Source organism: Solea solea, chromosome 6, assembly GCF_958295425.1.
Source record: "Solea solea chromosome 6, fSolSol10.1, whole genome shotgun sequence".
Lineage (NCBI taxonomy): Eukaryota > Metazoa > Chordata > Actinopteri > Pleuronectiformes > Soleidae > Solea > Solea solea.
This window is the reverse complement of record NC_081139.1, coordinates 28,392,203-28,404,246: the sequence shown is the minus strand read 5'-3', so window position 1 is coordinate 28,404,246 and position 12,044 is coordinate 28,392,203. Positions and strand designations below refer to the sequence as shown.

At 45.9% G+C, this 12,044-nt stretch overlaps 1 protein-coding gene across 1 annotated transcript in view; it reads right to left on the bottom strand.

Annotated features, from left to right (window-relative positions):
• Positions 1 to 12,044, bottom strand: part of LOC131461038 (metabotropic glutamate receptor 7-like) — a 35,997-nt gene that overhangs the window by 12,778 nt on the left and 11,175 nt on the right. Inside the window, exons 5-7 of the mRNA XM_058632014.1 lie at positions 9,897 to 10,034; positions 9,021 to 9,221; positions 851 to 990 (exon numbers count right to left, since the gene is read on the bottom strand). Of these exons, the coding sequence (XP_058487997.1) occupies positions 851 to 990; positions 9,021 to 9,221; positions 9,897 to 10,034 (479 nt within the window). The remainder of the gene's footprint in view (positions 1 to 850; positions 991 to 9,020; positions 9,222 to 9,896; positions 10,035 to 12,044) is intronic.

Below are 12,044 nucleotides of genomic sequence, written 5' to 3'. Positions count from 1 at the left end.
CTTTGTGGTTTTTATAAAATAAACGTTGTTCACTGATAAGAAGACGTTTAAAACACGGTGTGAAGTTTAAGTCGTTAGAACAAAGAACAGCTGCAGCTTTTGACTTTTTCACAACTCATTTAATCAACCAGTGTTTTTCCTGTGGATCAGCTGTTCTGTGTTTACTGACGACCATCCAACACACACACACACACACACACACAAATCTCACACACACACACACACACATCTCACACAAATCTCACACACACACACACACAAATCTCACACACACACACACACATCTCACACAAATCTCACACACACACACAAATCTTCCACACACACACACACACACGCACACACACACACACACACACAGACACTCACACACACACACACAAATCTCCCACCCACACACACACACACACACACAGACACTCACAAACACACACACTCAGGCTCACTCACACACACAGAGCAGCTGGTTCAGCAGCGGCTGCTGTGGTGAATTATTTAGTGTGTGAAGAAGCAGAGACGTGGCTGTGCATTCAGAAGCAGTGGAGTTACACAGCGTCATTGCTGCTGAGGCCAGAGACAAAGACGAGGACATGTGAGGACACATGAGGACACACAGTTGTGTGTTTGTGTTCTTTAGTTCAGTGATTTAACTTCTGTTTCTCAGCAGCAGGGGGCGCTCCCAGCACAGACAGTGCTGACTACACAGCAACATTCAGTTTAATCAGAGTAGAATCACCAAATATGAGAGTTATAGTAAATGTTATACTGGAAAACCCTCAACTGTTCCTTTAACATGAATGTATGTAAAGATCATGTGTTCACTCGACCGGGTTACGTGTGTTTGACTCACGTTGAGCTGCAACGTCTCCGTCCACTGTCCGATCACACGGTAACCTGGACCCGTCATGTTGTTCCTCTGGAACTGGAAAAGGTCGTAACATCCGGGAGCGTCACCGTTACGATTAAAGGTCACTGCAGTACCAGCACTTCCTGTGGCGAGGACACAGCTGAGCGACGTTTATGTCATAAATGCAGCAGAGACTACAATGTAAATGCAGCAGAGACTACAATGTAAATGCAGCAGAGACTACAATGTAAATGCAGCAGAGACTACGACGTAAATGCAGCAGAGACTACGACTTAAATGCAGCAGAGACTACAATGTAAATGCAGCAGAGACTACAATGTAAATGCAGCAGAGACTACAATGTAAATGCAGCAGAGACTACGACGTAAATGCAGCAGAGACTACGACGTAAATGCAGCAGAGACTACAACGTAAATGCAGCAGAGACTACGTCATAAGGGTTATGGTGATGGGTAATGCAGCAGAGACTACGACGTAAATGCAGCAGAGACTACGACATAAATGCAGCAGAGACTACGACATGAATGCAGCAGAGACTACGACATAAATGCAGCAGAGACTACGACGTAAATGCAGCGGAGACTACGACATAAATGCAGCGGAGACTACGACATGAATGCAGCGGAGACTATGACGTAAATGCAGCAGAGACTACGACATAAATGCAGCGGAGACTACGACATAAATGCAGCAGAGACTATGACGTAAATGCAGCACAGACTATGACGTAAATGCAGCAGAGACTACAACGTAAATGCAACAGAGACTACGACGTTAATGCAGCGGAGACTACGACGTAAATGCAGCGGAGACTGCAACGTAAATGCAGCAGAGACTACGTCATAAGGGTTAGGGTTATGGGTAATGCAGCAGAGACTACGACGTAAATGCAGGGGAGACTGCGACGTAAATGCAGCAGAGACTGTGACGTAAATGCAGCGGAGACTACGACATGAATGCAGCAGAGACTACGACATAAATGCAGCGTAGACTACGACGTAAATGCAGCGGAGACTACAAAGTAAATGCAGTGGAGACTACGGCGTAAGAGTAAGGGTTATGGGTAATGCAGCAGAGACTACAACGTAAATGCAACAGAGACTACGTCATAAGAGTTAGGGTTACGGGTAATGCAGCAGAGACTACAACATAAATGCAACAGAGACTACGTCATAAGAGTTAGGGTTATCGGTAATGCAGTGGAGACTACAACGTAAATGCAGCGGAGACTGCGACGTAAATGCAGCAGAGACAACGGCATAGGGGTTAGGGTTAGGGTAATGCAGCAGAGACTACCACGTAAATGCAGCGGAGACTGCGACGTAAATGCAGCAGAGACTACGTCATAAGGGTTAGGGTTATGGGTAATGCAGCAGAGACTACGACGTAAATGCAGCGGAGACTGCGACGTAAATGCAGCAGAGACTGTGACGTAAATGCAGCGGAGACTACGACATGAATGCAGCGGAGACTACGACATAAATGCAGCGGAGACTACGACATAAATGCAGCGGAGACTACGACATGAATGCAGCAGAGACTACGACATAAATGCAGCGGAGACTACGACATGAATGCAGCAGAGACTATGACATAAATGCAGCAGAGACTACGACATAAATGCAGCGGAGACTACGACATGAATGCAGCGGAGACTATGACATAAATGCAGCAGAGACTACGGCGTAAATGCAGCGGAGACTACGACATGAATGCAGCAGAGACTACGACATAAATGCAGCGGAGACTACGACATGAATGCAGCAGAGACTACGACATAAATGCAGCAGAGACTACGACATAAATGCAGCGGAGACTACGACATGAATGCAGCAGAGACTACGACATAAATGCAGCAGAGACTACGGCGTAAATGCAGCGGAGACTGCGGCGTAAATGCAACGGAGACTACGACATGAATACAGCAGAGACTGCGACGTAAATGCAGCAGAGACTACGGCGTAAATGCAGCAGAGACTACGGCGTAAATGCAGCAGAGACTACGACATAAATGCAGCGGAGACTACGACGTGAATGCAGCAGAGACTACGACGTAAATGCAGCGGAGACTACAACGTAAATGCAGCGGAGACTACAACGTAAATGCAGCGGAGACTACAAAGTAAATGCAGTGGAGACTAGGGCGTAAATGCAGCAGAGACTACGACATAAATGCAGCGGAGACTATGACGTGAATGCAGCGGAGACTACGACGTAAATGCAGCGGAGACTACGACGTAAATGCAGCGGAGACTACAACGTAAATGCAGCGGAGACTACAACGTAAATGCAGCAGAGACAACGGCGTAAATGCAGCGGAGACTACGACATAAATGCAGCGGAGACTACGACATGAATGCAGCGGAGACTGTGACATAAATGCAGCAGAGACTACGGCGTAAATGCAGCGGAGACTGCGACGTAAATGCAGCAGAGACTACGGCGTAAATGCAGCAGAGACTACGGCGTAAATGCAGCAGAGACTACGACATAAATGCAGCGGAGACTACGACGTGAATGCAGCAGAGACAACGGCGTAAATGCAGCGGAGACTACGACATGAATGCAGCAGAGACTATGACATAAATGCAGCAGAGACTACGGCGTAAATGCAGCGGAGACTACGACATAAATGCAGCGGAGACTATGACGTGAATGCAGCGGAGACTATGACGTGAATGCAGCGGAGACTACGACGTAAATGCAGCGGAGACTACAACGTATATGCAGCAGAGACAACGGCGTAAATGCAGCGGAGACTACGACATAAATGCAGCGGAGACTACGACATGAATGCAGCGGAGACTGCGACGTAAATGCAGCGGAGACTGCGACGTAAATGCAGCAGAGACTACGACGTAAATGCAGCAGAGACTACGTCATAAGGGTTAGAGTTATGGGTAATGCAGCAGAGACTACGACGTAAATGCAGCGGAGACTACGACGTAAATGCAGCGGAGACTGCGACGTAAATGCAGCGGAGACTACGACATAAATGCAGCGGAGACTACGACATGAATGCAGCAGAGACTACGACATAAATGCAGCGGAGACTACGACATAAATGCAGCAGAGACTACGACATAAATGCAGCGGAGACTACGACATGAATGCAGCAGAGACTACGACATAAATGCAGCAGAGACTACGGCGTAAATGCAGCGGAGACTGCGACGTAAATGCAGCGGAGACTACGACATGAATACAGCAGAGACTGCGACGTAAATGCAGCAGAGACTACGGCGTAAATGCAGCAGAGACTACGGCGTAAATGCAGCAGAGACTACGGCGTAAATGCAGCAGAGAATACGACATAAATGCAGCGGAGACTACGACGTGAATGCAGCGGAGACTACGACGTAAATGCAGCGGAGACTACGACGTAAATGCAGCGGAGACTACAACGTAAATGCAGCAGAGACAACGGCGTAAATGCAGCGGAGACTACGACATAAATGCAGCGGAGACTACGACATGAATGCAGCGGAGACTATGACATAAATGAAGCAGAGACTACGGCGTAAATGCAGCGGAGACTGCGACGTAAATGCAGCGGAGACTACGACATGAATACAGCGGAGACTGCGACGTAAATGCAGCAGAGACAACGGCGTAAATGCAGCAGAGACTACGACATAAATGCAGCGGAGACTACGACGTGAATGCAGCAGAGACTACAACGTAAATGCAGCGGAGACTACAACGTAAATGCAGCGGAGACTGCGACGTAAATGCAGCAGAGACTACGGCGTAAATGCAGCAGAGACTACGACGTAAATGCAGCAGAGACTGTGACGTAAATGCAGCAGAGACTACGGCGTAAATGCAGCAGAGACTACGACGTAAATGCAGCAGAGACTGTGACGTAAATGCAGCAGAGACTACGACATAAATGCAGCGGAGACTACGACATAAATTCAGCAGAGACTATGACGTAAATGCAGCAGAGACTACGACTTAAATGCAGCAGAGACTACGACATGAATGCAGCAGAGACTACGATGTTAATACAGCGGAGACTACGACGTTAATGCAGCGGAGACTACAACGTAAATGCAGCAGAGACAACGGCGTAAATGCAGCGGAGACTACGACATGAATGCAGCAGAGACTATGACATAAATGCAGCAGAGACTACGGCGTAAATGCAGCGGAGACCACAAAGTAAATGCAGTGGAGACTACGGCGTAAATGCAGCAGAGACTACGACATAAATGCAGCGGAGACTATGACGTGAATGCAGCGGAGACTACGACGTAAATGCAGCGGAGGCTACGACATAAATGCAGCGGAGACTACAACGTATATGCAGCAGAGACAACGGCGTAAATGCAGCGGAGACTACGACATAAATGCAGCGGAGACTACGACATGAATGCAGCGGAGACTGCGACGTAAATGCAGCGGAGACTGCGACGTAAATGCAGCAGAGACTACGGCGTAAATGCAGCAGAGACTACGTCATGTAGTCTCCGCTGCATTTACATCGTAGTCTCCGCTGCATTTACGTTGTAGTGCAGCAGAGACTGCGGCGTAAATGCAGCAGAGACTACGTCATAAGGGTTAGAGTTATGGGTAATGCAGCAGAGACTACGACGTAAATGCAGCGGAGACTACGACGTAAATGCAGCGGAGACTGCGACGTAAATGCAGCAGAGACTACGTCATAAGGGTTAGGGTTTTGGGTAATGCAGCAGAGACTACGACGTAAATGCAGCAGAGACTACGTCATAAGGGTTAGAGTTATGGGTAATGCAGCAGAGACTACGGCGTAAATGCAGCGGAGACTACGACGTAAATGCAGCAGAGACTGCGACGTAAATGCAGCAGAGACTGTGACGTAAATGCAGCGGAGACTACGACATGAATGCAGCAGAGACTACGACATAAATGCAGCGGAGACTACAACATGAATGCAGCAGAGACTACGACATAAATGCAGCGGAGACTACGACATAAATGCAGCGGAGACTACGACATGAATGCAGCAGAGACTACGACATAAATGCAGCGGAGACTACGACATGAATGCAGCAGAGACTACGACATAAATGCAGCAGAGACTACGACATAAATGCAGCGGAGACTACGACATGAATGCAGCAGAGACTACGACATAAATGCAGCAGAGACTACGGCGTAAATGCAGCGGAGACTGCGACGTAAATGCAGCGGAGACTACGACATGAATACATCAGAGACTGCGACATAAATGCAGCGGAGACTACGACATGAATGCAGCGGAGACTACGACATAAATGCAGCGGAGACTACGACATGAATGCAGCAGAGACTACGACGTAAATGCAGCAGAGACTGCGACGTAAATGCAGCAGAGACTGTGACGTAAATGCAGCGGAGACTACGACATGAATGCAGCAGAGACTACGACATAAATGCAGCGGAGACTACAACATGAATGCAGCAGAGACTACGACATAAATGCAGCGGAGACTACGACATAAATGCAGCGGAGACTACGACATGAATGCAGCAGAGACTACGACATAAATGCAGCGGAGACTACGACATGAATGCAGCAGAGACTACGACATAAATGCAGCAGAGACTACGACATAAATGCAGCGGAGACTACGACATGAATGCAGCAGAGACTACGACATAAATGCAGCAGAGACTACGGCGTAAATGCAGCGGAGACTGCGACGTAAATGCAGCGGAGACTACGACATGAATACATCAGAGACTGCGACATAAATGCAGCGGAGACTACGACATGAATGCAGCAGAGACTACGACATAAATGCAGCGGAGACTACGACATGAATGCAGCAGAGACTACGACATAAATGCAGCGGAGACTACGACATAAATGCAGCGGAGACTACAACGTAAATGCAGCAGAGACAACGGCGTAAATGCAGCGGAGACTACGACATGAATGCAGCAGAGACTATGACATAAATGCAGCAGAGACTACGGCGTAAATGCAGCGGAGACTACAACGTATATGCAGCAGAGACAACGGCGTAAATGCAGCGGAGACTACGACATAAATGCAGCGGAGACTACGGCGTAAATGCAGCGGAGACTGCGACGTAAATGCAGCGGAGACTACGACATGAATGCAGCAGAGACTACGACATAAATGCAGCGGAGACTACGACATAAATGCAGCGGAGACTACGACATGAATGCAGCAGAGACTACGACATAAATGCAGCGGAGACTACAACGTAAATGCAGCGGAGACTACGACGTAAATGCAGCGGAGACTACAACGTAAATGCAGCGGAGACTACGACATAAATGCAGCGGAGACTACGACATAAATGCAGCGGAGACTACGACATGAATGCAGCAGAGACTACGACATAAATGCAGCGGAGACTACGACATGAATGCAGCAGAGACTACGACATAAATGCAGCGGAGACTACGACATAAATGCAGCGGAGACTACGACATGAATGCAGCAGAGACTACGACATAAATGCAGCAGAGACTACAACGTATATGCAGCAGAGACAACGGCGTAAATGCAGCGGAGACTACGACATAAATGCAGCGGAGACTACGGCGTAAATGCAGCGGAGACTGCGACGTAAATGCAGCGGAGACTACGACATGAATGCAGCAGAGACTACGACATAAATGCAGCGGAGACTACGACATAAATGCAGCGGAGACTACGACATGAATGCAGCAGAGACTACGACATAAATGCAGCGGAGACTACAACGTAAATGCAGCGGAGACTACGACGTAAATGCAGCGGAGACTACAACGTAAATGCAGCGGAGACTACGACATAAATGCAGCGGAGACTACGACATAAATGCAGCGGAGACTACGACATGAATGCAGCAGAGACTACGACATAAATGCAGCGGAGACTACGACATGAATGCAGCAGAGACTACGACATAAATGCAGCGGAGACTACGACATAAATGCAGCGGAGACTACGACATGAATGCAGCAGAGACTACGACATAAATGCAGCGGAGACTACGACATAAATGCAGCAGAGACTACGACATAAATGCAGCGGAGACTACGACATGAATGCAGCAGAGACTACGACATAAATGCAGCAGAGACTACGGCGTAAATGCAGCGGAGACTGCGACGTAAATGCAGCGGAGACTACGACATGAATACAGCAGAGACTGCGACGTAAATGCAGCAGAGACTACGGCGTAAATGCAGCAGAGACTACGGCGTAAATGCAGCAGAGACTACGACGTAAATGCAGCAGAGACTGTGACGTAAATGCAGCAGAGACTACGGCGTAAATGCAGCAGAGACTACGACGTAAATGCAGCAGAGACTGTGACGTAAATGCAGCAGAGACTACGACATAAATGCAGCGGAGACTACGACATAAATGCAGCAGAGACTATGACGTAAATGCAGCAGAGACTACGACTTAAATGCAGCAGAGACTACGACATGAATGCAGCAGAGACTACGATGTTAATGCAGCGGAGACTACGACGTTAATGCAGCGGAGACTACAACGTAAATGCAGCAGAGACTATGATGTAAATGCAGCAGAGACTACGACGTTAATGCAGCGGAGACTACAACGTAAATGCAGCAGAGACTATGATGTAAATGCAGCAGAGACTACGACGTAAATGCAGCAGAGACTACGACATGAATGCAGCAGAGACTACGACATGAATGCAGCAAAGACTACGACGTTAATGCAGCGGAGACTACGACATGAATGCAGCAGAGACTCCGACGTTAATGCAGCGGAGACTACAACGTAAATGCAGCGGAGACTACAACGTAAATGCAGCAGAGACTATGATGTAAATGCAGCAGAGACTACGACGTAAATGCAGCAGAGACTACGACATGAATGCAGCAGAGACTACGACATGAATGCAGCAAAGACTACGACGTTAATGCAGCGGAGACTACGACATGAATGCAGCAGAGACTCCGACGTTAATGCAGCGGAGACTACAACGTAAATGCAGCGGAGACTACAACGTAAATGCAGCACACACTGCGATGTAAATGCTAGAAAAGTTTTCCCAGTAAAAAAATAATACAGACCCGACGGTCTCTGTTTTGACATAAGTTAATGTACACATGACTTAGGGGAGGTCACATGAATTTTTGTCTTAACTTCAGTTTTGGTTTGTGTGATTTTAATAAAAACATCTTCACTCACCGTTGAAACTGACACTGCGGATGTACCTGAGCAGCTTCTTCCCTCCAGCCTGTTCCATCTCAGCACAGATGCCGGAGTTTTCTGGACATAAATCCCTCTGCATGTTGTGGAGTGCGTGGGCCATGGCAAACACGGCGTCTATCACAAACTGGACCTTCCCTTCCTGCTCGTATTTAGAGTCAATGCCAATGCGCTCCTGACCTGAGACAGAGAGACCACACAGTGTTTCTACTGACATCATGGTTCTAGATAGACAGACAGACAGACAGACAGGGAGGGAGGGAGGGAGAGCGAGATAGATAGATAGATAGATAGATAGATAGATAGATAGATAGATAGATAGATAGATAGATAAATGTCTTATTTTGTGTGTAGATTTTCTCTGTGGACTTTGATGTGGCAGAGTGAGTGGTTTATGAAAGTCTGTCTCACAGAGAGATAAAGACATGAACATGTTCCTCAGATATCGTTGACTTGACTTGACTGACTTTATTACACAGGTCTTGAAATCTGTTTTTGCTTGTGTCTCCGCTGGCAGCCATGTTTTCACTGACGGTGAATCTCTGTTGAAGTATTCCTTTAATTCAAGTGTACACTAAAGTAAGAGTTAGAATAAATACAAGGTTTTAAAGAATAAAAGTTAATACTACATATAAAGACATAAAAGACGGTAAAACAAATAACTGCAACGGAACAGAAACATCTCACACTAGGCCTAAGAATCAAACCCTGCAGTACCCCACAGAGGAAGAGGGGGCGCTGTAGAGAACAGCGCCCCCTCTTCTTTTTGAGCCCTTACCTCTGTCCTGAAGGCAAGATCTAACTAACAAACACACACAAAGGCAGACAGACACACACACAGGCAGACAGACTGACCCGTGCACTTTCTGCTGCTCTCATCTTTCCTGGATGAGCTCATTAGTTTACAGTTGAAGTTTTCCTCCCAGAACTCAGCGAACCACACATTCCTCCTGTTGTTCTCCAGTGTTCGCGACGTAAAGTATGCATCAAAACCTGGAAAACGGCGAGTGGTGCCATGAAGGTGACAGGAAAAATTCAGTCAGAGTCAAAGAAACAAACACATTTCATTACAGTCAAAAAAGTTGTTTAACAGTCGTAGAGCAATCGTAGAACAGTCGTAGATAAGTCAGAACAATCGCAGAACAATCGCAGAACAATCGTAGAACAGTCGTAGAGAATTCAGAACAGTCGTAGAACAATTGTAGCACAATTGTAGAACAGTCGTAGAGAAGTCAGAACAGTCGTAGAACAATCGTAGAGCAGTCGTAGAGAAGTCAGAACAATCGTAGAACAGTCGTAGAACAATTGTAGAGAAGCAAGAACAGTCGTAGAACAATCAGAACAGTCATAGAAAAATTGAAGAACAGTCGTAGAACAATCATAGAGAAGCCAGAACAGTCGGAGAACAATCAGAACAGTCGTAGAACAGTCATAGAACAATCATAGAGAAGCCAGAACAGTTGTAGAACAATTGTAGAGAAGCCAGAACAGTCGTATAACAATCGTAGAGAAGCCAGAACAGTCATAGAATAATCATAGAACAGTCATAGAGAAATCAGAACAGTCGGAGAACAATCAGAACAGTCATAGAACAATCGTACAACAGTCATAGAACAATCATAGAGAAGCCAGAACAGTCTTAGAACAATCGTAGAGAAGCCAGAACAGTCGTAGAACAATCATAGAGAAGTCAGAACAGTCGTAGAACAATCATAAAACAATCGTAGGGAAGACAGAACAGTCATAGAACAATCAGAGAAGACAGAACAGTCGTAGAACAATCATAAAACAATGGTAGAGAAGGCAGAACAGTCGTAGAACAATCATAAAACAATTATAGAGAAGACAGAACAGTCGTAGAACAATTATAGAGAAAACAGAACAGTCATAGTACAATCATAGAGAAGACAGAACAGCCGTAGAACAATCGTAGAACAGTCGTAGAGAAGACAGCAAAGTCTTAGAACAACCATAGAGAAGACAGAACAGTCGTAGAATAATCATAAAACAATTGTAGCGAAGACAGAACAGTCGTAGAACAATCATAGAGAAGACAGCAAAGTCGTGGAACAATCATAGAGAAGACAGAACAGTCGTAGAACAATCATAAAACAATCGTAGAGAAGACAGAACAGTCGTAGAACAATCATAGAGAAGACAGAACAGTCGTAGAACAATCATAAAACAATTATAGAGTAGACAGAACAGTTGTAGAACAATTATAGAGAAAACAGAACAGTCATAGTACAATCATAGAGAAGACCGAACAGCCGTAGAACAATCGTAGAACAGTCATAGAGAAGACAGCAAAGCCGTAGAACAATCATAGAGAAGACAACAAAGTCGTGGAACAATCATAGAGAAGACAGAACAGTCGTAGAACAATCATAAAACAATCGTAGAGAAGACAGAACAGTCGTAGAACAATCATAGAGAAGACAGAACAGTCGTAGAATAGTTGTAGAACATTCATAAAACAATCTAAGAACAATCGTAGATTGTAATTGTAGATAAGTCAGAACAGTCTTAGCACAATCATAGAACAATCGTAGAACAATCATAAAACCATCGAGAAGATACACGCCGAGACTTGATAACAAGGTAAATGAAAACTTACCACTGTAATCACCACCACCACCATAATCATATATTGACAGAATTAATTTGTTTTCACCCTGTTATGTATTTCAACACCTGATTTGACTTCCACTCATTATGAAGGAAAGGATAAAAATGACTCAAACACTGCATTGTCTTTCACTGGAACAAGCAGCGAGAACACTGAAACAAAGTAAAGAGTTAAAGTCTCTGTGGATGACAGAGGACAGAGGACAGAGGACTGTTGTTTAAAGCTCTCTCTTGTCTTTTCACAGTTGTTGTACCTGAGCAGCAGGTGATTATGTTTCCTAATTAAAAAAAAACTAAAAATCTGAATATTTTCTCTTTGGATTAAAACCTGAAACGTCACAGGAAATAGCAGGGGGTGTGGCTTCATGTGGCCAT